This window comes from Amblyomma mixtum, chromosome 1, assembly GCF_055824585.1.
Source record: "Amblyomma mixtum isolate Tamu chromosome 1, ASM5582458v1, whole genome shotgun sequence".
In the NCBI taxonomy this organism is placed as follows: domain Eukaryota; kingdom Metazoa; phylum Arthropoda; class Arachnida; order Ixodida; family Ixodidae; genus Amblyomma; species Amblyomma mixtum.
Genome location: NC_143012.1, coordinates 177,079,881 through 177,106,618, shown reverse-complemented (window position 1 = coordinate 177,106,618; position 26,738 = coordinate 177,079,881). Strand labels below are relative to the sequence as shown.

The window sequence follows — 26,738 nt, the reverse complement described above, 5'->3', positions numbered from 1 at the left end:
CCAACGTGTGCCAGTAACGGGTTTAAAACCGAAAGACATGACGTCTGTCATGCGCGTGGGAGCCCGAACAGTTCGTTGCTGGCGCACCGAACGCCGATCGTCCCATTCCGGGAAAGAAAATCGCGTCACTTTCAATTTGCCCTTCTACGACGAATAGGGGACGGAAACATACCGAACCTGTACGAAAAAATTTTGCGAGGTGATCGGAATTTGAAAAGCACTGATTGGATTTGTCAGACGCACCGGGGAAACGAACTAAGGGGTCCAACGCCACAGCCCCAAAACAGCGATGAAATCCGTCGGACGTACCCAGAAAAAAAATATATTACCGTATCCGTGACCACGCTCAGCCAGCTAGCTGGCTGCCAAAAAATTTGCCTCTGACAGAAGTCCCACCATGATCGCATGGGCTGGCGGCCTCTGAAACCAGCCCGCCGGCTGTCACGGCGGCAGCTAGACAATTTCAGCCCCACGGAAGGGAAGTGCCCTCCGCTGCTTCGCGTGATGCTGCGTTTCGTTGCTACGTGCGCGTACGGTAAAGATAGGTTCCTTGGTAGGGAAGAAACGAAGTTGTTCAGGGCGGCCGCACGCTGCAGAACAAACATCTGATCGTGCACACCCATATACATATACGGCGACGATAATGCGGGGCACCAGAATTTTTACCAAAACGTTTTTACCAGAATGGTTACCAGAACGTAACCAGAATTTTTATGCGAAGCATACTAAAATAGCCTAACCCAGCTCCTCGAGCGCGGCGGTGTCGTTACCATTGACCTTTCGTTACCTCCATGTCATACCACGTGATGCGTGACGTCACAGCAGATGAAAAACGGGGGCCCAACTCGCGCCGTCGCGCGAAGCGTCGTGACCAAGGATGACCACGTGGTGCGTGACGTCACAGCAGATGAGAAACGGGGGCCCAGCTCGCGCCGTCGCGCGAGGCGTCGCGACCAAGGAGGACCACGTGATGCGTGACGTAACGACATAGGAGAAACGGGGCCCCAGCTCGCGCCGTCGCGCGAGGCGTCGCGACCAATGTGTTTCCTGCTTCTGCCGCTAGGTGCGCTGTAGTGAACACGTGATGTAAAGATCCGTCTCTTACGGGCTGATCCAAACATACCTGCTCTGCCTTCTAAATAAATAAACCACCACCACCAAACGCAGAAACTGACGCCAAAGAGCTGCGCTCTAAAACAAAAAATTACGGGATTGTTCTTGTCTGCTTAAGAGCGGAAATGCAAAAGCCTTTGCTGTGCTTTTTCTTCGTCTATTTTGTCATTTTTTTTTAATTTTAGATGTGCTCTTGGTTTGCATGCATTTTATTTTTATTTTCGTTTTTCTTCTTGTATTTTCTTTGTACTTTTGTTGTAATTTGAGTTTTTAATTTGTCGTTTTTAATCACTGACTAATTAGTAGGGCAATCTAACACTTCTTATTTGGCTATTTTTGTATTGGCTATGGATCTGTCTTGTACAAACGCCACTGATTAGCCAAAAAATGGGCTCGCTTTAAAAATGCATTCAAATGTGTTTCCAACGGGCAATACGTCGCGCCGAACGGGTAATGGTGTTCCGTGGACTCCCTGGCAGCGTCAAAGCACGGTGTCGCCTTCCACCATTAAAGGCGAATCTTAAGAGAGAGAGAGAAAAACTTTATTTGAAGAGGAATTCGGGGCACGCCCCAGGGTCCCCGCACAACCCCGCTGCACTCAAGTGTTTATGTTCCTAAGGTCCATAACACTGGCAGCCCGGCCGGTGGCGATGGTCTGCACGGCCGGGTCCTCCGAGCGCAGCAGGGTCTCCCAGTCCTCCCAGGTCTTGAGGTTCACTAGGTGCCGCGGGGGAGGGTCCACCGGGCAGAGGGAAAAGATGCGGAGGGAAGAAGCGAAGGGCTCTGGGCATAGGGCGCGTGCCGGACTGGGGAAGGAGGGATGATAGTGGGCTAGGGTAAGGGGTGAGGGGAGAGAGTATGTCTGTAGTCTGCGCCAGAGTGTTGCTTGTTTGTTATCTAGGGAGGAGTGGGGCGGGAGGTAGAGCTGGCGTGAGCCTTTGTAGGACTGCGTCAGCTCGCTGAATGTGTGCATGCGCTCCTACGTAAATCCTCGATCCGAGGTCACCTGAGCCAGGTTTAAAGAACCTCGGACTAAAAGGTTGGCGGCCTCGTTTCCAGGATTCCCGGAGTGCGCTGGCACCCATATCGGCTCCACTTGGCGAGGTGGGGGTGCATCAGGCGAGTCCAGTATGCCAAAAGCAGGGACATGGACTCGGCCTCGAGCAAAATTTGGAATCGCATTTTTGGAGTCACTTAAAATGTAGCGGGCTTCCGTGGAGGTGATAGCAAGTGCAATGGCGGCTTCCTCTGCAGCCTCTGGGGGGGGGGGGGGGGGTGTCTGGAGGGAGGAGTAGTGTGAGGAGGGCGGATAAAGAGGAGTCCACCACAGCTGCTGTCGCTTCATCACCCGTGCAGGCAGCGTCCACCCATATGGCGTCCGGCTCGTAGCCGTACGCTCGATGGAGTGCCTTCGCACGGGCTCTGCGGCTCTGCTCATGGTGGGACGGGTGCATATTCCTCGAGAGCGGCCTGATGAGGAGTTTTCATTGAAGGGGTCGTGGGATGGCGAGGAGGGTTGGGTCGATGGCCGGTATTCTGATTCCGAGGGAGTCCAGGATATACCGACCTGAGCAGGTTTGGAGAGACCGATGTATTGGTCCTGTCGGTGGGCCTCCACCAGTTCCCCGATCGTGTTATGGAGGCCCAGGCCTAGTAATCTGTCTGTGGGTGTGTTGAGGGGAAGATGAAGTGATACATTGAATGCCTTGCGAATCAAAGCATCCAAAGTGTTTATGTCATGTTTGGATAGTTGTAAGTATGGGGTAGTGTACAGCACACGGCTGAGGACAAAGCATTGAATGAGGTGACATAGGTCGCGCTCCTTCATGCTTCTATGATGTCCCGAAACCCTGCGGATGAGGTGCGATATCGCGCCTACAACCTGCTTGAGTTGCTCGAGGGTTTTGGTGTTTTTGCCATCATTCTGGATGTGCAGACCCAATACACGGAGGGTGCCAACCTCAGGTACCGGGTCACCTTTCAGTTCAAAGGTAATGGGGGAGCGGGGGCAGCGGTGGTTCTTAGGCCGGATGAGGAAGAGTACGGACTTCTCTGGGGAACAAGATAGTCCGATGGTCCGTGCGTAATACTGGGTGAGTGTGGCTGCTTCCTGTAAGGTTGTTCTCTGTGCCGCCGTCACTGCCGTGGGTGGTCCACAGGGTGATATCGTCGGCATAAAGAGTGTGCTTCAGGTGGGGAATAGTTGCCAATTTTCGGGCGAGGGGGATGAGGATAACGTTAAAGAGAAAGGGGGAAAGGACGGACCTTTGAGGGGTGCCTATACTCTGAAGAGTGCAGGAAGGAGGGGAAGACAGAGGGCCGAAGTGTGTCTCAGCCGTGCGGTCAGTGAGGAATGCTTGAGTGTAGGCGTGCGTGCGTACACCCACATTCAATGGGGACAAGGCAGTCATGATCGCCTGATGTTCAATGCGATCAAAAAATTTGGAAAGATAAAGAGCTAAGACTGCCTTGGTGTGACCTGGGATTTCGCCCCCATCTATCCGCACAGGACGCCATGCTGCAACTCACACACGACCTTTTCGACACGCGAATCTTTAGCGTCCTCCAAAATTTTCTTAACTCTCACAAACTTGATGTGGTTCGTGCGACGCATTGGCTCACGCAAATGTTTAGTGCTAGGGGTCGGTATTATCGCCATTCCTATTTAATTTCGCCTTGATCAAGATACCACCCAGGCTGCAAGGGATATCGGGACTTAAACATACATTTTATGCGGATGACATTACTTTATGGGTAAGAGGCAGTGACGCACAATTGGAAGAAACTCTAAAGCAGGCGGTGGATATTGTGGAGGAGCTAGAAGGGGAAGCAGGACTCTCGTGCTCTCAGCCCAAGTCCGAGCTTTTTGTGCTGAGGCGTAAACCAAGAGGGATACATGCGTGGCACTATATGCCGCCACCACCTTTAGAGGTGAAAGTATGGGCAGTACCGGTTGCTGAGGTCCAAACGATCAGGATACTGGGTATGTATCTGCAGGCTAACAGGAAGAATAGCGAGTCCTTGCAAAGGCTTAAGAATAGGTTCAATGCTACCGTGCGGCTAATCAGGAGAATCGCCAATCGTAAGAGAGTTGTTAAGGAAAAGGACTTGTGTAAGCTACTGCAGGCGTTTGTGCTGTGTAGAATAGTGTATGCGACGCCTTATTTGAAGTTGGACGCGGCGAAAAAAGGCAAGGTGGAGGCTATGATTAGGCAGGCGTATAAAGCGGCCCTTGGGTTGTCTCACAATGCGTCTACCAAAAGGCTGCTGGGATTAGGGGTGCACAACACCCTAGAAGAACTACGGGAGTCGCACTTGGTGATGCAGCTCGGTAGGCTTTCAAAACCAAAAGCAGGAAGGGACATATTGGAAAGGATCGGCATTGGAGTTGACGTTCCAGCCGGTGACACGGAAATTCAGATGAGGCGGGACATGCAGAAGGGCTTGTACATAAAACCTTTGCCCAAGAACATGCATCCAATACATTACGAGGACCGCAGGAAGGCAAGAGCCAAAGCTTTACATGCTAAGTACGGGAAGTACAACGGGGCAGTCTATGTAGACGTCGCCGAGTATAAGGACAAGGACGCATTTGCAATTGCGTTGGTGGACGGGCGGGGACGCTTGATCGCCTCTGGAGCAGTCAAAACCGGCTCCCCAGAAACTGCAGAGGCAGCGGCGATAGCACTAGCTATAGCTAGTAGTAATCCTGACCTGATCTTCAGCGATTCAAAAACAGCCATCCGAAATTTGGCGAGGGGCAGAATATCTGTTACAGCGGCGCGATTGCTGAATCGGGCCACGGGGCGAGGGACTATGGAGGCGGAAATTGTCTGGGTACCTGCACACCCTGGGAACCCTGGGAACGAGACGGCTCACATGAATGCTCGAGGTTTCGTCAGCCGAGTAGGTGAGCCGGACGTCCCGGGAAGGTCCACGACAGATGGGCTGGTACCCTTTCATGACATTACTAACCATTTCAGACTTGACCGGAGGATTTAACCACCCCCGGACAAGCAATTGGTGAAGGCGCAGGAATGCGTCTGGCGACGATTGCAGACTAGATGTTTCTTCAACCCATACGTGTTGAGCAAAATCTACGCGAAAATTCAGCCGGAGTGCAAATGGTGTTAGGAATTGACAACCTATGACCACATATTACGGAGCTGCAGCCTAGCACCCAGTCGTCCAGACCAGGGCCGTGGAGTGGGCCACCCAGGTCGCCGTCAGCCTCGGGTTGATGGCCAACTAACACGGAATCCTCCGCACATGCGGGACGCCGCGTTTGAGCGCGGAGCGATCGGACGCGTGGCACATCGGCTCCGTCGATTTTCGACTGGAACCGCGGCAATTCGATGTAACACCTATCAAACCTGTGCGACTGCATCTGTGAAGTCAGCAGGAACCTGGAGACACCGATCTGACCCAGGTACGCCCAATTTTCGGCCATTTCGAGCCACCCTCCGCATCACCACTTAGCGGTCGAGCTGAGCCTAACGGCTCCGGCTCCCCCGCCGCTGGCTGCGGAGACGCCCGCCGGTCAACCGCCCAACATGGCTCTGCCTGAACAACGCGGATACGACCCCACGACTCTGTCGTGGTCGTCTGTCCCTGCAAGCCAGCCAGAGGATGGCCCATCCACCATTTCGGCGCAGCAAGCTGCCCTTTTTCAAGTCGTTGAAATCCGGCGCCGCCGCCGGCAGAACGCACGAGGAGCTGCAATGCCCAAGACTCCTCTCGACAAATCAGCAACGGGAGACGCTCGCGCTCCGTCTTCTAAATGTCCGCAGAAGTCATTTTCACCAGTCTCCAAGTGGACGCCTAAGCCGACGGTCAGGATGCACCCTGACGATTACGTGATCGTGCTGCGGCCACGCAGTATGGTCGCCCTCAAGACAGCATTCCAGCAAGGTGAGCTCGGCGCTGCCATTTCGGAACTCATTGGCAGAGAGCATATGAATGCGATTACAATTTCTCCCAATTGGGAGCAAAACATTATCGTCTGTGGCACGCAGAACCCCGAGGTAGCTCAAAAGCTTCTGACGGACATCCAAATTACAACCAGCAAAGGATCGCTCCCGCTTCACGTACACCTCATGCTCACCGGTGATGTGTGTCGTGGTGTGATTTCTGTGCATAACCTTGAAACCAGCGAATCCTTGAAACATAGTGTGCAGTGGCGCGGTGGTGAATTAGTCCATGTGCGCAAGCTGGGAAAATCGAATGTAGCTGTGCTGACTTTCGAGGGATGCAGCGTACCGCGTTACGTCCATTACAATGCAGAACTGACTCCCGTCAAGGAGTATAAAGAAACGGTGCCAGCGTGCTACCGTTGCGGCACACTGGGGCACCGGGTGGACAACTGTCCCACCCCGGTCAAGGAAAGATGCGGCCTTTGTGGTCAAAACGTGGGGCTTGGTACTGAGGGGATGGCCCCCCACGACTGCAACCCTATGTGCTTAATCTGCGGGGGCCCGCACCTCACCAGCTCCCGCGAATGCACCACCAAATTCATGAAGCTGCCGCAGCCAGGGCCCAGGACGCCATCCAAGGGAGCCAATTCCGGCGCTACACGAGGAGGGCGGCAGCAAAACGACCAGAAGACGCCACGACGTGGCGTGATGCCTCCCTCTGGCAAGACAGCAACGGTAACGCCACCACCCGGAGCAGCGGAGTTCCCATCTCTCAGCGCTTCACCTGGCGGCGCCGCCTGCAACCAACCCAAGGCAGGCAGCTGGGCGAGAGTCGCCTCCTCTCCTTCCCCTCCTCCCTCCTCCCCCACCAGCACCGCCGAGACGCAGGAACTCAAGCGCGAGCTCGCCCTCTTGCGAGCTCAAAACGAAAAACTAGCCAGCGAGCTTAACTCGCTCAAAGCCAGATTTCCTACTCCGCCCGCGTCGAGCGACGAGGACGAAAACATCGCAGACAGGGAGATTCCTACTCCTGTGGAGAGTCGCACCGCGGCCCTGGAGAGCCGGGTGACCGCAATTGAAACACAATTGGCTGACCTCCCCAAAATTATCACAGATACCATTGCGCGTCAGGTGGAGAGTGTCATCGCACAGGTGACACAAGCCGTAACTCACATTATCCAAAAATGGATAAAAGACAATCCGCGCGTCCTTAAACGCGTAGGGCCTATCAGGGACGCTAACCGCCCCTCCAAATTCAACAGAGTTATTCTCGATGAGTTTGACTTCTCGGAAGACTCCTCCACGTCTGCGCCGGGCACTAGCGGACTGGGGAGTCTTAACAACGTAACCCCACCCTCTGCCTCCGACCATGGCCCCCAACCCTAAGTCGCGAGCAAGAACAACTCAGCCGCTTACACTAACGCAGTGGAACTGCCGAGGTCTCAAGAACCGCACGAAGGGGACTCATCTCCGCCTCTATCTTGAGACCTTTGAGTTTCTTGTCGCCGTGGTTGCCCTTCAGGAACCCGGCCCCGGTGCCAAACTCACAAACTACACTACATTTCAACACAACCAGCAGACATGTATACTTGTTCACAAGCAGTATAGTGCGCAGGAGGTCACGCTCCCCACAACACCGCCTTTCCCATACACGATGGTGTCAGTGCTGCCCCTAAAGCGGTCTGACCCACCTGTACACATTCTAAACATTTACTGCCCACCTAAACTTAAGAACGTCACGTTCAATGAAATTTTCACCCAAGCAATGCAGGTGGCGGGAAGGGATCCCCTTCTGATCGTCGACGACTTCAACACCCCGAGCAGGCTATGGGGGTACCCCCGGGAAGACAGACGTGGGAGGAAGCTTGCGGAACTTCTTTCCACACTTGGACTTACTTTACACACTGACCCCGCCAACTCAACACGTGTCGGCAATTCGATTCAACGAGATACTTGCCCGGACCTCACATTTACACGCAACAACTCAGCCGCTTACACTAACGCAGTGGAACTGCCGAGGTCTCAAGGACCACAAGAAGCGGACTCATCTCCGCCTCCATCTTGAGAACCTTGAGTTCCTCGTCGCCGTGGTTGCCCTTCAGGAACCCGGCGCCGGTGCCAAACTAACAAACTACACTACATTTCAACACAACCCGCAGACATGTATACTTGTTCACAAGCGATACACTGGGCAGGAGGTCACACTTCCCACAACACCGTCTTTCCCATACACGATGGTTTCAGTGCTGCCCCTAAAGCGGTCTGACCCACCTGTACACATTCTAAATATTTACTGCCCACCGAAACTTAACAACGTCACGTTTAATGAAATTTTCACTCAAGCTATGCAGGAGGCGGGTAGGGATCCCCTCCTGATCGTCGGCGATTTCAACGCCCCGAGCAGGCTATGGGGATACCCCCGGGAGGACAGGCGTGGGAGGAAGCTTGCGGAACTTCTTTCCACACTTGGACTCACCCTGCACACTGACCCCGCCAACCCAACACGTGTCGGCAATTCCATTCAACGAGATACTTGCCCGGACCTCACATTTACACGCAACATATACGCCATGCCGACTGGCTGAATACAGAGGACACTCTGGGTAGTGATCACTGTATAATCAACACAACCATTTACATGCGTTCGCTGAAACGCTCACTAACACAAGCTCGTGTCCCGGACTGGACGAATTTCCGCACATCTCTACCTATCGTAGATCCCCTCCAGTCGGGATACGACGCATGGCCCAAATCGCTCACGTCTACACTCACGCAACACGAACAGCAGATACAGCTTACAGAAACACAAACAGACGTGGACAACCACCTTCTCCACCTTTGGGAGGCCCGTCGCAGCCTCACGAAGCGATGGAAGAAACAGAAACATAACAGACGCCTAAAGAACCGCATCCTCGAACTCACACAACAGGCAGCGGAATATGCTACTCAGCTAGCCGACACTAACCGGGTGGACCGGTGCAACGCGGCTGCTCGCCAGATGTCTGGCCGCAACACGTGGCGCCTGTTCCGCGCTCTCATCGATCCAATACAAGCACGCACGGAAACCCAACGCCACTTACATAGGGCATTGCACAACTTTACAGGAACGACAACACAGCTAGCGCACACGCTCAGGGATCGATACCTTTGCACCACTAAGAACCCCCGGCAGGCGGCGTACTCGTATGCAGGCGAAGAGAACACGGAGCTGGACAAGCCGTTCCAGCTCCACGACCTCCGGGCGGCCTTGAGCAAAATGAAGCCGGGCCCTGCACCCGGGCGCGACAAGGTTACGGTCAAGCTCTTGGCCAACCTTCCCGACGCAGCCTACGCCGCGCTCCTCAAATACATCAATAGCATTTGGGACGGAGAGATTCCTCTCCCTCTCGATTGGAAATCGGCTCTCGTGACCTTTATTTCGAAGGCCGGCAAACCTATTGATGTAGAGAACCTTCGCCCCATCTCCCTCACGTCTTGTGTCGGCAAGCTGATGGAGACGATGGTGCGCGACAGACTATCCGATTTTCTCGAAACACAGCACACTTTCGCGGACACCATGTTCGGTTTTCGCCCTCACAAGTCTGCACAGGATATACTTCTGCAGCTTCACCACGACATCTTAGATCCTGTCGAATGTCCCCACAACGACAAGGTGGTCCTGGCCTTGGATCTTAAAGGCGCATTCGACAACGTCAAACACGAAGTAATCCTGGGCCACCTCAGTAACACCAACTGTGGCCACAAAACATTCAACTACATAAAACAATTTCTTACAGACCGTCAAGCCTACATACGCATACAAGATGCGGAACACGGGCCATACACCATCGGCTCGAGGGGAACACCTCAAGGCGCGGTCCTGTCTCCCCTCCTCTTCAATTTGGCAATGCTTCATCTTCCCTACAAATTGTCCTCTTTGCCCGGGATACATCACGCTCTTTATGCGGATGACATTACAATCTGGGCCACGCAAGGTAACCTGGGCCACATGGAATCCTGCCTGCAAGCAGCGGCGACCCTAGTCGACGACTACGCGGCCTACTGCGGACTCCAGTGCGCCCCGTCTAAATCAGAATTTGTGCACATACGTCCCTCCCCTCGGGACACAACACCGCTTTGCATCAGTCTCCCCTCGGGACCGATCCGGGAGTCCAAGGAGATCCGCGTCCTTGGTCTCTTCATACACCACCAACGCAGAGTCGACACCACCCTAGCCAAACTTCGCACGGTGGGAGACCAGGTGGGCCGCATGGTCCGCCGGGTCTCCAACAAGCGGGGCGGATTACGAAACAAGGATGCACTGCGGCTTGCCCATGCTTTCGTAACGAGTAGAATCCTCTACTCAACCCCCTACTTGCACCTGCGCAAACATGATGATGACCAACTGGAGGTCATCCACCAGAAAGTCATCAAGCGGGCTCTCGACCTCCCGGTCACCACGTCCAACCAGCGACTTCTGGCCTTGGGCGTGGTGAACACATTTCGGGAGCTTCGAGAGGCCCACTTAGTCAACCAATACACGCGTCTTGCACAGACCACGTCCGGTCGCCGCCTCTTGGACCGGCTACACATCAAACATGACTACCATATTGAGGAAAGGGAGAGAGTGCCAGCACCCTGGAGACGCGCCCTCCGGGTCCGACCCCTTCCCCGCAACATGTCCAGAGAAGACCATAGCGGTCGTCGCCAGGCGCGCGCGGAAGCGTTGGCGCGATACTATGGTAACCAACAACATGTGTATTACGTGGACGTTGCCGGCCCACACCACGGGGTGTGGTACACGGCCGCAGTCGTACACAACACAAACACAGTCAACGGGCTCACTTTCAAAGCCTACAGCGCAACACACGCGGAGGAGATTGCCATTTTTCTTGCTCTCACTACTCCCAAGTCGAAACACATCATCACCGACTCGCGAGGGGCCTGTCGGAACTACGAGTTGGGCTGGGCTCCCCCGCTTGCCTGGCGCATACTGGAATATAGCTGTCGATCTGAACATCCAACTCCACGCAACCTGATTTGGGCCCCCGGTCACCAGGGACTCCAGGGAAACGAACAGGCCGATCAGGCCGCCCGCGCACTCTCTCCCCGGGCTATCTCCCTGTCCTTGGAAGGGTACTCCCAATCAGACAATCTGGCCATTACATTCAAACAAATCACCGATTACTACAAGGAGGAGCACCGGCGCTACCCGGCCCCTTGTAAGGGTCTGGATCGCGCTGACGAGCGCCTCCTCATCAAAATTCTTACTAACACTGTACTGTGCCCGGCGGTGCTTAAACATTTCAATACATCCTTTGATGGCGCGTGCCAGTTCTGTGGGGAGGTGGCTGACACCTTCCACATGGTTTGGGCGTGTCAGTCAAACCCAGCTATCCCCCCCAACCCCAACCCCACCAGAGAGGACTGGGAGGCGGCCCTGCTCGGCTGTCAGGACCTAAAGATCCAAAAGGCCTTGGTTCACCGGACGCGGGCGGCGTTGCTTGCCAATGGGGCCCCGGAATAGGGGCTCCACCTCGTATTGTTAGGGGAAAGGGCCAATAGGGCCTACCCCAATCACCTCTCTGTAAATATTTATTGCATTATAAATGTTTTTCACCATTACACGCTACATATACGCCATGCCGACTGGCTGAATACAGAGGACACTCTGGGTAGTGATCACTGTATAATCAACACAACCATTTACATGCGTTCGCTGAAACGCCCACTAACACAAGCTCGTGTCCCGGACTGGACGAATTTCCGCACATCTCTACCTATCGTAGATCCCCTCCAGTCGGGATACGACGCATGGCCCAAATCGCTCACGTCTACACTCACGCAACACGAAAAGCAGATACAGCTCACAGAAACACAAACGGACGTGGACAACCACTTGCTCCACCTTTGGGAGGCCCGCCGCAGCCTCACCAAACGATGGAAGAAACAGAAACATAACAGACGCCTAAAGAAACGCATCCTCGAACTCACACAACAGGCAGCGGAATGCTAGCCGACACTAACTGGGTGGACCGGTGCAACGCGGCTGCGCGCCAGATGTCTGGCCGCAACACGTGGCGCCTATTCCGCGCTCTCATCGATCCAATACAAACACGCACGGAAACCCAACGCCACTTACATAGGGCATTGCACAACTTTACAGGAACGACAACACAGCTAGCGCACACGCTCAGGGATCGATACCTTTGCACCACTAAGAACCCCCGGCAGGCGGCGTACTCGTATGCAGGCGAAGAGAACACGGAGCTGGACAAGCCGTTCCAGCTCCACGACCTCCGGGCGGCCTTAAGCAAGATGAAGCGGGGCACTGCACCTGGGCGCGACAAGGTTACGGTCAAGCTTTTGGCCAACCTTCCCGACGCAGCCTACGCCGCGCTCCTCAAATACATCAATAGCATTTGGGACGGAGAGTCTCCTCTCCCTCTCGATTGGAAATCGGCTCTCGTGACCTTCATCCCGAAGGCCGGCAAACCTATCGATGTGGAAAACCTTCGCCCCATCTCTCTGACGTCTTGTGTCGGCAAGCTGATGGAGACGATGGTGCGCGACAGACTCTCCGATTATCTCGAAACACAGCACATTTTCGCGGACACCATGTTCGGTTTTCGTCCTCACAAGTCAGCACAGGATATACTTCTGCAGCTCCACCACGACATTTTAGATCATGTCGAATGTCCCCACAACGACAAGGTGGTCCTGGCCTTGGATCTTAAAGGCGCATTCGACAACGTCAAACATAAAGTAATCCTGGACCACCTCAGTAGCACCAACTGTGGCCACAAAACATTCAACTACATAAAACAATTTCTTACAGACCGTCAAGCCTATATACGCATACAAGATGCGGAACACGGGCCATACACCATCGGCTCGACGGGAACACCTCAAGGCGCGGTCCTGTCTCCCCTGCTCTTCAATTTGGCAATGCTTCGCCTTCCCTCCAAATTGTCTTCTCTTCCCGGGATACATCACGCTCTTTATGCGGATGACATTACAATCTGGGCCACGCAAGGTAACCTGGGCCACATGGAGTCCTGCCTGCAAGCAGCGGCGACCCTAGTCGACGACTACGCGGCCTACTGCGAACTCCAGTGCGCCCCAGCTAAATCAGAATTTGTGCACTTACGTCCCTCCCCTGGGGACACAACACCGCTTCGCATCAGTCTCCCCTCGGGACCGATCCGGGAGTCCAAGGAGATCCGCGTCCTTGGCCTCTTCATACACCACCAACGCAGAGTCGACACCACCCTAGCCAAACTTCGCACGGTGGGAGACCAGGTGGGCCGAATGGTCCGCCGGGTCTCCAACAAGCGGGGCGGATTACGAAGCAAGGATGCACTGCGGCTTGCCCATGCTTTCGTAACGAGTAGAATTCTCTACTCAACTCCCTACTTGCACCTGCGCAAACACGATGATGACCAACTGGAGGTCATCCTGCGGAAAGTCATCAACCGGGCTCTCGATCTCCCGGTCACCACGTCCAACCAGAGACTTCGGGCCTAGGGCGTGGTGAACACATTCCGGGAGCTTCGAGAAGCCCACTTAGTCAACCAATACACGCGTCTTGCACAGACCACGCCCGGTCGCCGCCTCTTGGACCGGCTACACATCAAACACGACTACCACATTGAGGAAAGGGAGAGAGTTCCAGAACCCTGGAGACGCGCCCTCCGGGTCCGACCCCTTCCCCGCAACATGTCCAGAGAAGACCATAGCGGTCGTCGCCAGGCGCGCGCGGAAGCGTTGGCGCGATACTATGGTAACCAACAACATGTGTATTACGTAGACGTTGCCGGCCCACACCACGGGGGTGGTACACGGCCGCAGTCGTACACAACACGAGGTTGACACCCAACTGCGCAGGAACGCGGACGTGCTCTGCATGGGCTCCGTGAATCGTCAGTGTTTTTGACCGGAAAACCCCAGTTTAATGCAAAGTGTTTATTGGATGTGTTCCGTTAAGTTACGAGGACCATCTGGACACCAATTTTATCTCTGTGAGTAGAATATTTTTCCACTTACGGGACATTGAAATCTTGAGGCGGCGAGAGCCACGCTACACCTAACGCCGACGTAGCGTCGGCCGTGGCCGAAGCAGGAGACGCATGGGCTTCGCTGGCCCTACCGGGGCTGAGCAGCCTCGACGGCGGTATGGCATCAGCATCGACTGCGGCACACATTACGGCCCCGGTTATTGAAAATAACCCGGGTACGGACCAGCCCCAAGCCATGGAGCTTGCAAGCACCAACAACGCTGGAGCTACGAGGGGACCGCAAGAACAACCAAGAGTCTACCCAGTCAACGAGACCCCGTGGCGAGTGATGAAGGAATTAGTGGAGCGCAGAGCCCAGAAGGATAGGAAAGCTACCGGTCAGGCAAGTACACCTTCGGAGGCAAACAAGACTCCAGTGAGAACGAGCGAGCCACAGCAGCAGAAACCTGGGACGCCGGGACCGAACGCCATGGTCCCGAACGCGCCACCGGCGTCCGCTGCAAACAACCAACTGAAGACACTCCCTGGTAACAGGCGAGATTTCGTACAGCTCCCGAAAGGAGGATACAAAATCGTATTCCGACCGAAGAGCCACAACCTAAGAGTGGGAGATTTCAAGCCCAGCGATTACATACAAGCCCTGGTGAAGGAATGCAACCTGGTATACATCGGCGACATGCTTGTCGCGGTGAAAGCCATCTCAAACATAATAATAGTCCGGACGCCAGATGGTGCGAAGGCAGAAGCTCTGCAAAAGACGAGGAAGTTGTGCCTCGGAGACAAACAATTCGAGTTCAATGCCTACTGCTCCACGGCGGAGGGAACTATCCGGGGTGTGGTGCATGGAGTGATGGCCGGCACCACGCAAGAGATCCTAATGAACCACATCCAAGTAGCAACGCCGGGAATTCGTGCAGTCTACGCAAGAATGCTCGGGAAGTCAGAGTCAGCGCTCATCGCGTTCGACGGACCGAGGTTGCCCAAGACAGTCGCAGTGATGGGAGGACTTTACAGAGTTTACCCTTACCAACCTACGAAGCAGGTGTGCTTGAGATGCCACCTGCAGGGGCACCGATCAGACGTCTGCCCGGAACCAGAACCCATTCCGCAGTGTCCTAGATGCAAACGTCGACGGACACGAGTGTGGGGAGCCCAGGTGTGAGTGGTGCGGCGAAGCTCACGCCACGGGCGATATAGGATGTAAGAGACGTCTCAAGCAGAAAGGCCAGCAGAACCAGCAAGGCAAGAAAAAAGAAAGCAGTTGCCACGGTGGTCACAGGCCGCGGTGGTTCGACAGCGAGGAAGCCGAAACGAAAGGAAAGAACGGATCCTCGAGATCTGCGTCTCGGAACAGGCGCGGCGGCAGCAGAAGCCGAACGCCGTTCTTCAAAGAGGGAGACTTTCCGGGGCTAGCAGACGCGAGAACCACCGACCACGATGGCGACAACGCCTGGGTTCGAGGGAACGCTCACGGCGCTTCCGCATCTAAACAGAAGACCAAGCAGTCCAAGAAGGTGAGTCAGTCTAGGAGCGAGTCTCCAGTCTATCCCACTGCTCTAGACTATTCGATACAGGCTAGATTCGAAGCTCTAGAAAAAACAAACAGGGAACTTAGAGAGGAAAATGAACGACTAAAAAGGAGGCTCTCGTTTATAGAACAGCGACAACAAAGAGAAGAAAGTGATACAAACCGAGGAAAAGTACACGGAGTACAATCGCCCACGACGAAAACAAGCACGCAAGGGCCAGCAGCCGTACAACCGCAAGTAAGGGAAGAAATAGATGCTACTATACCACTGCACCAAATACAGGAGCAACAGAAAACAGTCTTGGCGACGCTGGAACAAATCATGACCAGACTGAACGCAACCGATCAGAGATTGGCAGAACTGTTCAGGAGACAAAACAAGAGAGCACCGGAACAGGTCGACCTAAACGAAAGCGCGAAGATCTTCGCGGCGCAGCAGTAGTGTCACATCATGGCTAACGCAGAAGAAAAATTTACAATATGGCAATGGAACTGTAGAGGATTTCGAAAAAAAAACGATTTCAACATACATGTAATGCAGCATAAACACCCTCCCACTGTAATAGCGCTGCAAGAAACTAACACTTCGCCGAAGATAGTCGGCTACGACACCATAGTAGATGAAAGATTTAAAAAAGTGGCCATTTTATGTCAGAAGGGGGTCACTACGCACAAGCACACGACACCAGAAGAAGATATAGAACACCTTTTAATAGAGGTAATACCTAAGAAGCGCGGGGAGAAGAGCCTATTCGTACTTAACATATATTCACCACCTCGAAAGAAGAGACATGACTTCAGAGAAATCATTAGAGTGGTGATTGGCCTGGTAAAACAAAACCACCTTGTGATTGTAGGAGATTTCAATGCTCCGCACAAAGAGTGGGGCTACAAGATGAATACAAAGAAAGGAAAAACCATCCTAGATGGAGTGGACACGCACGGGCTGGAAATCGTTACCGATAGCAGATACCCTACTAGGGTCGGAAACAGCGTTTCAAGAGACACTAGCCCTGATTTGACCATCATAGGAAATATCCTAGACTACGAATGGTCTAACACCGGGGAGCAGTTCGGAAGTGACCACTACGTAATTCAAACGCAAATTAAACTTACATGGTTCAGCACAATCCAGAGAAAGACAAAAATCACAGATTGGAAAAAATTCCGTGAACAGTTGGAGAATGAAGCCGGACGAACTGCGATAACGGACATCGAAAAGTGGACCAAACGACTACGGGAGGTCCACAGAGACAATACTACAGAGCTAGAGGTCACCGATGAATTTCCACGTGCGGATAAACGATTGCTACATCTTTGGGAGGCTCGTAGGGGACTGACGAAAAGATGGAAGAAACAAAAACATAACAGGAAATTGAGACTCAGAATAGCTCAGATCAATAAGGAGATAGAAGACCACACTGCAAACTTACTTAGAGATAATTGGCACCAAATTTGCAATGAACTAAACGGCAACTTGGGTAGCGCTAAAACATGGGCGCTGCTCAGGCACCTCATAGACCCGACAAAATCGAAAAGAGAAAACAGCAAAACGATAGAACGTATCACGCACAATTTTCAGGGAACGGACGCCCAGATTACAGATTTTCTTTGGTCCAGGTACGTCGGAAGCACGCAAGTGCCACCCTGCACCATGGTATATTCAGGGACAAGGAACTCGAAGCTGGATGAACCGATAAAAGACTACGAGGTATACGCGGCTGCCAGGTCATTCACAAGGAACACAACACCGGGAAAAGATCAAGTAACAAATGCAATGATCAGAAACCTCAGTGATGACCAAATCGAAAGCCTGACTGGACTAATCAACGAGCACTGGGAAATGGGCACGGTCCCGGCGGAGTGGAAACACGCTGAGATTATCGTGATACCTAAAACAGGGAAAACACCCAGTTTGGAGAACCTTAGGCCCATTTCACTAACGTCATGCCTCGGTAAACTATACGAGAAAGTGGTAAAGACTAGACTGAGCATTTACATGGAGGTCAACGGTCTGTTTCCGGATACCATGTTCGGGTTCAGAACGGGGCTCTCCACGCAAGACGTGATGCTCCAGTTAAGAGACACGGTACTAAAACAAATATCGGGCACTCGAGAAGGCGTAATCTTGGCCGTAGACCTCAAGGGGGCCTTCGACAACATCGGCCACAATGCCATTCTCACAGAACTCTCGGCAACAAACTGTGGGGAAAGGATCTTCGCATACGTAAAGGCTTTTCTGTCTAACAGAACAGCAACGATCGGCATCAACAACATTAGGTCAGAAAAGAAGACGACGCCAAACAGAGGGACGCCACAAGGATCCATCATCTCACCTTTGCTCTTTAACATAGCAATGATTGGATTAACTAGGAGACTGAAAAACATCAAAGATGTAGAACATTCAGTTTATGCGGACGACATCACAGTGTGGACGACAAAAGGATCGACGGGAAACAAGCAAGAAATACTGCAAAGAGCGGCGGATGAGATCGGTCAATTTGCTTTATTTAGCGGGATGCAGTGCTCCCCAGAAAAATCAGAATTTATTAGACTTCACAAAAATAAAGAGGACCGGGGAACGATAGAATTAGAGATAGATGGACAACCCGTAAGAAGGACAAATAAGCTTCGCATCTTGGGAATGTGGCTGCAGGAGAAAGGCAAACGGGACCATACCATCCAGCTCTTGGAACACTCCACGAAACAGATATGCAGGATGTTAAGCCGGATTACGAACAAGAGAAAAGGGGTGAAGGAGCGAGATGCGTTACGGATCACTTCTGCGCTCATCATACCGAGGATGACGTACGCGCTTCCGTACCTACAACCTAACAAAGGGGAAAAGAACAAAATGGAAACATGCATCAGAAGGGCGTATAAGCAAGCCTTAGGCGTCATGACCTGCGCCTCGACAGAGAAGCTGATGAACATGGGGGTGTACGGCACCTATGAGGAGCACAGCGAAACCATGCTCAGATTTCAAATGGAAAGACTTAAAAGAACAGCCGCTGGCCGCGCACTACTGATCAAGCTAGGATACCCGGCAGAAGACGAGGGCGAAGACAAAACAGACATTGACAGCCAAATTAGGAGCACTTTCTTGGTTAAACCAGTGCCCAGAAACATGGACCCGAAGAACCACGAAGGAAGACGGGCGGCGAGATCATTGGAGTTGGACAGGTTCCTAAAGAAGAAACAGATGGTTCTGTATGTTGACGCGTCCAAGTACAGAACGAAGGAAAACGCTAGGGCGGTAGCAGTAGTGAACGCCAATGGGAATATAGTTACTGGTGCATCAGTGCGCACAAGGACAACACAAGCAGCGGAAGAGATCGCCATAGCTCTAGCCCTGACTGAAGCCAATCGGCAGGGACTGAGTTACTGGATAGCCACGGATTCTCAGGCTGCAGCAAGGGCGTACAGAGATGGAAGGATCGGCCGAAAAGCCGCGAGTATCCTCTTCGAACAAAAACAACACAGACATGGATCAAACAACACAAACATTCAACACACCATCATTTGGGTCCCTGACACTGGGGTTGAGGGAAATCTCATGGCAGACACCGTTGTCCGAGGGTTCACGAACCGGAGGGCGGGTTTGCCGGTGGAACCCTTCAGCACGCCAGAATCTTACGGGGAGGCAATGAAGGCGTTGTTGGGAGCGCGCAAGAAGTACTCGGCTCCGGCGGATATCCTCGACAGAGAGCAGGCCACCACGCTCAGACGACTACAAACAGACACCTACCCAAGCAGAGCCATGTATCACAAAATGTGGCCGAACAGATACGGGAAAGAGTGCGTGTGGTGTGGAGGCTACGCCACAACGTACCACGCCACCTGGGGCTGCGAAAAAAGCCCTTTACTACCAAAGGTAAATAGCCCTAGTCTAGAGCAGTGGGAGGCCCTCCTGGCTGACTCCGACCCGAGCACTCAGCTTATGCTGGTGACGAGGGCCAAGGCAGCGGCGGAGGCCAACGGTATCCTGGACTAGGGAAGACCGACCACTGTAGCTCCACATCTGTCTATCCCCATCCCCCTACTCCCTAACTCTTCCTTTTGAAAAAAAAAAATAAATGTTTTTACTACTACTACACAACACAAACACAGTTAACGGGCTCACTTTCAAAGCCTACAGCGCAACACACGCGGAGGAGATTGCCATTGCTCTGGCTCTCACGAATCCCAAGTCAAAACACATCATCACCGACTCGCGAGGGGCCTGTCGGAACTATGAGTTGGGCTGGGCTCCCCCGCTTGCCTGGCGCATACTGGAATATAGCTGTCGATCTGAAGATCCAACTCCACGCAACCTGATTTGGGCCCCCGGTCACCAGGGACTCCAGGGAAACGAACAGGCAGATCAGGCCGCCCGCGCACTCTCTCCACGGGCTATCTCCCTGTCCTTGGAAGGGTACTCCCAATCAGACAATCTGGCCATTACATTCAAACAAATCACCGATTACTACAAGGAGGAGCACCGGCGCTACCCGGCCCCTTGTAAGGGTCTGGATCGCGCTGACGAGCGCCTCCTTATCAAAATTCTCACTAACACTGTACTGTGCCCGGCGGTGCGTAAACATTTCAATACATCCTTTGATGGCACGTGCCAGTTCTGTGGGGAGGTGTCTGGCACCTTCCACATGGTTTGGGCGTGTCAATCTAACCCATCTATCCCCCCCAACCCCAACCCCACCAGAGAGGACTGGGAGGCGGCCCTGCTCGGCTGTCAAGACCTGAAGAGCCAAAAGGCCTTGGTTCAACGGACGCGGGCGGCGTTGCTTGCCAATGGGGCCCCGGAATAGGGGCTCCACCTAGTACTGTGAGGGGAAAGGGCCAATAGGGTCCTACCCCAATCACCTTTCTGTAAAAATTTAATTGACCATAAATGCTTTTCACCACCACCACCACACATGCTCTCTGACGAAAATAGTTTTTCCATCCAAGTGCCAGTGGAGTTATGATAACAGTGCATTCTGGCTTCTTCAGCCCTTCTCCGATTGCTTACGTAATCGCAGCGTTGACCTTACGTTTTAGAGCGCAGCTCTTTGGCGTCCGTTCCTGGGTTTCGCGTCGTGGTCGGCGTCGGCCTCGTAACCAGCTCCGCCCCCAATGTCACGCTTTTCAATTGGTCGAAATGCTCGTGACGTCACAGTGCGCGAATTTCAAATGGGGCCAATTGTACTTTGGCTAGTAACCATGCAACCAATCAAAGGGATCGTATAGTGATGCTGCAACTAAGTTGGACTGAGTTTAGTTAATTGCTTAATTAATCAATTAGCCTAATTAATATAGAGGAGAATGAAGAGGTCAGAAGAAAAGACGCGCGCCGCAGCGACAACAGCGTCCGCGGAAGGAGACGCTGCTGAAAAAAACAGATAAGTACGAAGCCGCGTTCCCTCCACCACCACGCACTTCCCCAGTCAGTAACACGTTGCTCGTTTCATATACGTTGTGTCGAACATCCTAGACAGTTCCAACAATTGACAGGTTAATGACAGAACACGATGGATAGAAATAATAATAGAAATATGAAATAGCCTAATTAACCTTTCTAGTTAGACCGCATAAATCAATAAAACCGAGAACGAAATTGGTCGAGTTGGGGAATCGAACCAGGGTCTCCGGAGTGCGATACGACCACGCTAGCCACTCCGTAATGCCAGCTGAATGGTTTGGAATGAACAAAGGCGCGTCTAGCTGATACGGCGTCTTCGTTCACTCCCATCTTCCCCCTTTCCCTTACGGCGAGGTGCAGGTGTCCACCCAGATATGCGAGAGAGATACATTTCCTTTCCTCAAAAAATAAATTTACCGTCCAGCAAGGCGTACAGCCGAATTAGCGATGGCGTTCTGTGGACTCCCTGGCAGCGTTGCAAGACGCTGTCGCGTTCCACTCTTACAGGCGAAGCTTAACATGTTAACCACATTCTTAACGTACGCTCCCTTGCCGCACATGCCAAGGACGTACACCACGATCACATTCTGCGCCATTCCTCGGTACTTTGCTTTGCTGAAACCTGGATGGATCCCGAAGAGCCTCTCGAAATCATAGATTTCCTATACTGCTGTGGTGCTCGCAGAGACCACAACAGAGCGGCGGGAGTCGCTATCTACTTGCGCACAGGTCTCTCTGCAATACCAGTCGAAATGTTTGGCACGTCACATGAAGTTGGCGAACTGTGCGCCGCAAAGTTGCCCAACGGCTTGCTGGTAGTAGCTGCCTACTTCGCCCCTACCGCACTCACGAAAGACGTCGTGCACTTCCTGCAACTCGCATTAACCGTCCATCGATCCACGCCGATGTTAGTAGTGGGGGACTTTAATGTTGACATAAAGACAAACAGCAATTTCCTAACACTTATGCGGGAGAACATCCCGTTCCTCTCGCTCGTAACGCGTCCCACGGCTGTGACAAGCTCGCGAGGCACTTGTATAGATCTCGTCTTTGAGAATCAAGCATTGGTGTACCAAGTCGAACATATATCAGTCTATTTCTCCGACCACAAAGCTTCCTTCATGACTGTCAAGAACTGTTAGTGGAGTCTTTGTTAAAGGAATACGTGTGAAAAATAAAAAAAAATTCTGTGATAGCGCATACATGTGTTGCTCGATTTCTTTGCCTCAATCTATCGAAAAGGTGAAACAGCTTATTTGCTGCGCTCAAATTTCGCATTAGGAAGTAACGTAATCGTCGGTAACTTTTTTAGCTATCTTTTTGATCGAGTATTGTTGATAGGCACAAGACGAAATTAAACATTCACGCAGGACGTGAGACACAGACGCATATTACGGAACATACGCAGAGCGATTTCAAATAGGCAAAAGAATTTACCAGTTTGGCTACCATTAGCAGTACGCCTTCGATCGTTTTCGCTAGTGACATGGACAGCCCTTGGTGTCAGCCTGCGGCTTCACTGGCGATGGGCGAAGGCAGAAGGACTGTTGGCGGGGGACAATAGTGTCCTCGTTCTGTAACGTTTTTGCGTATGGTGACAATAGTCGCCGTTCTGTATCTTCGTGTGTTGGGCGACATCAGTCACCGCAATGCAACCTTGTACAACCGAGGGACGGTTGTTTCTTTTCAGACAACGGTCCATGCGCCCTATGCCCAGAACCCTTCGATTCTTCCCTCCACATCTTTTAAGCATGAAATGCTTTTAGCTCCCGTTGTCGGCAGTGTGGTGACGTCACGCCGAGACCGAGAGCCATCATCCGGGCACTGAAATCCACTCATCCGGGCACTGAATTCCAGTCATCCGGGCACTGAAATCCACTCATCCGGGCACTGAATTCGTCATCCGGGCACTGAATTCCAGTCATCCGGGCACTGAAATCCACTCATCCGGGCACTGAATTCCAGTCATCCGGGCACTGAATTCCAGTCATCCGGGCACTGAAACGAGAACATCCGGGCACCGTACGAGACTTAACGAGATTTAACGAGACTCTCTAAGCCCTCCTACGCGACCGGCATGCAAGCGCCGGTTGGTCTCCAAATGAGACAAAAAATAACTGCTGCCAGTGCCTTCTCAATGTTTATCAAGATATCAGTGGAGCTGTGGGTTTGATAATGCACGGAATTATAATTTCCGATTTCTAATAACGCGTGCAAAAAGCACATAAATGCCACGTTACACTTCGTTGTCATACGTGATCCGGGGGAGAAGCGCTGCGTTCAAAGGGCAAGGCATCGCGCCGAACGGGTGGTGGCGTTCCTCCCTTCCTTTACGGTGCGGTTCGGGTGTCCACCGAGATGGCAGAGAATTACTGCGCCATTTCCTTTCCTCAAAAAACCTTGCGTTCAAATGGCAAGGCATTGCGCTGAACGGGTGGTGGCGTTCCTCCCTTCCTGTACGGTGCGGTTCGGGTGTCCACCGAGATGACATTAGGCCCGTAAACATTTTATGCTTACTCTACTCTCGTTTACGGGAGAGGCAGAGATTTTTCCCTCTGCCCGGCGGACCCTCCCCCGCGGGACCTAGAGAACCTCAAGATCTGGGAGGACTGGGAGACCCTGCTGCGCTCGGAGGACCCGGCCGTGCAGACCATCGCCACCGGCCGGGCTGCCAGTGTTATGGACCTTAGGAACATAAACACTTGAGTGCAGTGGGGTCGTACGGGGACCTTGGGGCGTGCCCCGAATTCCTGTGTAAATAAAGTTTTTAAGCATGAAATGCTTTTAGCCCCCGTTGTCGGCAGTGTGGTGACGTCACGCCGAGACCTAGAGCCATCATCCGGGCACTGAAATCCACTCATCCGGGCAATGAATTCCCGTCATCCGGGCACTGAATTCCAGTCATCCGGGCTCTGAAACGAGAACATCCGGGCACCGTACGAGACAACGAGATTTAACGACTCTCTCTAAGCCCTCCTACGCGACCGGCATGCAAGCACCGGTTGGTCTCCAAACGAGACAAAAAATAACTGCTGCCAGTGCCTTCTCAATGTTTATCAAGATATCAGTGGAGCTGTGGGTTTGATAATGCACGGAATTATAATTTCCGATTTCTAATAAGGCGTGCAAAAAGCACATAAATGCCACGTTACACTTCGTTGTCATACGTGATCCGGGGGAGAAGCGCTGCGTTCAAAGGGCAAGGCATCGCGCCGAACGGGTGGTGGCGTTCCTCCCTTCCTTTACGGTGCGGTTCGGGTGTCCACCGAGATGGCAGAGAATTACTGCGCCATTTCCTTTCCTCAAAAAACCTTGCGTTCAAATGGCAAGGCATCGCGCTGAACGGGTGGTGGCGTTCCTCCCTTCCTGTACGGTGCGGTTCGGGTGTCCACCGAGATGACATTAGGCCCGTAAACATTTCATGCTTACTCTACTCTCGTTTACGGGAGAGGCAGAGAATTTTTTCTCTCTTTCTCTCCAATAAAATTCTCTTCAAAACCTTATCATAATATTACTAGGTTGGCGCTGAAGGGGAAGAATAACAGCGGCTTCTGGTCGCCCAGGCGGTCGAAATGCTCGGCCTGTAAATTATGGTCGATTAAAAGTCTTTTACTACTACTACTTACTAGGTCGAGCCCTGCAACAAAGTTGGAACTTGAGACCAAACATTCTGCTTAAGCTGGGATTTGGTTGAACTTTTTTAATTACCAAGTTGCCGCCGCGGTGGCTCAGTGGTTATGGCGCTCGGCTGCTGACTCGAAAGACACGGGATCGATCTCTGCCGCGGCGGAATAATTTCGATGGAGGCGAAATTCCAGAGGCCCATGTACTGTGCGATGGCAGTGCGCCTCAAGGAACCCCACGTGGTCACACTTTCCGCAGCCCTTCAATACGGCGTCCCTCATAGCCTGAGTCACTTTGGGAAGGTAAACATTAAAAAATCAAATCAAATCCTAATTACCAAGTTGCTGGTTGCTGCGATATTTTAGACCCATTTCGCGGCACGCTGTCGCAGTTGTCTGTCGTAACCAGCAGTGGACACCTCAGTCGGGCTGCAGGCATTGACAACGTTGTGCCAGCATCAGTTGTGGTCAGTGGCGTTCGCGTTGACAGCCTTTTATGTTCCGATCATTTCAAGGAAAGCAAGTGCGCATAACTCGGTCCCTGGATCACTTATAGGTACGTGGGGTGATGAGAGAGAGAGATGTGGGCTGCATGCGTTAGTGCTGACAACGGTGAGCGAACTCTGGCGATCAGCCACTAACTGCCACCTGCGAGGGCGGCAGGGTAGGTGGGGACTTTAATGTAGATATCAGACAAACAGTAATTTCTTAACCACTTATGCTGGAGACCATCCAGTTCCTCCATGGCTGCCTCGAGAAAAAAATTCAGGGGCACTTTGACTGTCTAGAGTGCGTAGAGGCGAAAGCGTTTTCCGCACCACTTTCGCTGCTTCTGTGGCACTGGTGGCGTCACATATAATTGAGTAGTAATTACTAAGTGATGACAAATCACTAATGGTTAATTACTGATTAATGCCTGAACACTAATTAACTCCTAATTAATGACGCTTAAGCTTCGCTTTTAGGAGTGGAACGCGACAGCGTCTTGTAGAGCTGCTAGAGAGAGAGAGAGAGAGAAAACTTTATTTACAAAGGAATTCGGGGCACGCCCCAGGGTCCCCGCACGACCCCACTGCACTCAAGTGTTTATGTTCCTGAGGTCCATAACACTGGCAGCACGGCCGGTGGCGATGGTCTGCACGGCCGGGTCCTCCGAATGCAGCAGGGTCTCCCAGTCCTCCCAGGTCTTGAGGTTCTCTAGGTCCCGCGGGGGAGGGTCCGCCGGGCAGAGGGAAAGGATGTGGAGGGAAGAAGCGAAGGGTTCTGGGCATAGGGCGCAAGCAGGAGTGGGGAAGGAGGGATGATAGTGGGTTAGGGTAAGGGGCGAGGGGAGAGTATGTGTTTGTAATCTGCGCCAGAGTGTTGCGTGTCTGAACGCAACGCTTTTTGAGGAAAGGAAATGGCGCAGTAATTCTCTATTATCTCGGTGGACACCTGAACCGCTCCGTAGAGGAAGGGAGGAAGTGGGAGTGAAAGAAGACAAAGAAAACCGTAATGAAGAAAGTGAAAATTGTATTTGAGGAAAGCAAATCAGGCAGTAACTGTCTCACATATCTCGGTGGACACCCGTCAGAATTCAGGGGGGGGGGGGGGGGGCACTTTTTTGACCTTAAGTGTGGTCACTGATGTGTGGTTAAGATCTTAAGCTTCGCCTCTAAGAGTGGCCTGATGAGGAGCTCCTGGTGAAGGGATCGTGGGATGGCGAGGAGGGTTGGGTCATGCACCCGTCCCACCATGAGCAGCGCCGCAGAGCCCGTGCGAAGGCACTCCATCGAGCGTACGGCTCTGAGCCGGACGCCGTATGGGTGGACGCTGCCTGCACGGGTGATGAAGCGACAGCAGCTGTGGATGAAGCGACAGCAGCTGTGGTGGACTCCTCTTTATCTGCCCTCATCACACTGCCTCTCCCTCTCAACACCTCCCCAGAGGCAGCAGAGGAAACCGCCATTGCACTCGCAATCACCCGCACGGAAGCCCGGTACATTTTCAGTGATTCAAAAACTGCGATTCTAAATTTTGCTCGAGGCCGAATCCATGTCCCTGCTTTTGGCATACTGGACTCGCCCGATGCACCCCCGCCCCGCCAAGTGGAGCTGATATGGGTGCCTGCGCACTCCGGGAATCCCGGAAACGAGGCCGCCAACCTTTTAGCCCGAGGTTCTTTAA

The 26,738-nt window shown here is 52.8% G+C and overlaps 1 protein-coding gene and 1 pseudogene across 1 annotated transcript; both read left to right on the top strand.

Annotated features, from left to right (window-relative positions):
* Positions 1–405: 405 nt before the first annotated feature.
* Positions 406–5,365, top strand: LOC149370022 (uncharacterized; annotated as a pseudogene).
* Positions 5,366–5,507: 142 nt separating this feature from the next.
* On the top strand, positions 5,508–20,418 carry LOC149370021 (uncharacterized). The gene is made up of 2 exons (XM_089581047.1): positions 5,508–6,839; positions 20,251–20,418. The coding sequence occupies exons 1-2, from the start codon at positions 5,667–5,669 to the stop codon at positions 20,392–20,394; spliced, it is 1,317 nt and encodes a 438-aa protein (XP_089437173.1). The 5' UTR covers positions 5,508–5,666; the 3' UTR covers positions 20,395–20,418.
* The last annotated feature ends 6,320 nt before the right edge of the window (positions 20,419–26,738 follow it).

Bases quoted from the DNA above. Each gene is read 5' to 3' on its own strand.
- LOC149370021 (XM_089581047.1), top strand. From the start codon at position 5,667: ATGGCTCTGCCTGAACAACGCGGATACGACCCCACGACTCTGTCGTGG. The intron at 6,840-20,250 runs GCAGGCAGCTGG...CAACCCCACCAG, and splicing joins CCGCCTGCAACCAACCCAAG to AGAGGACTGGGAGGCGGCCC.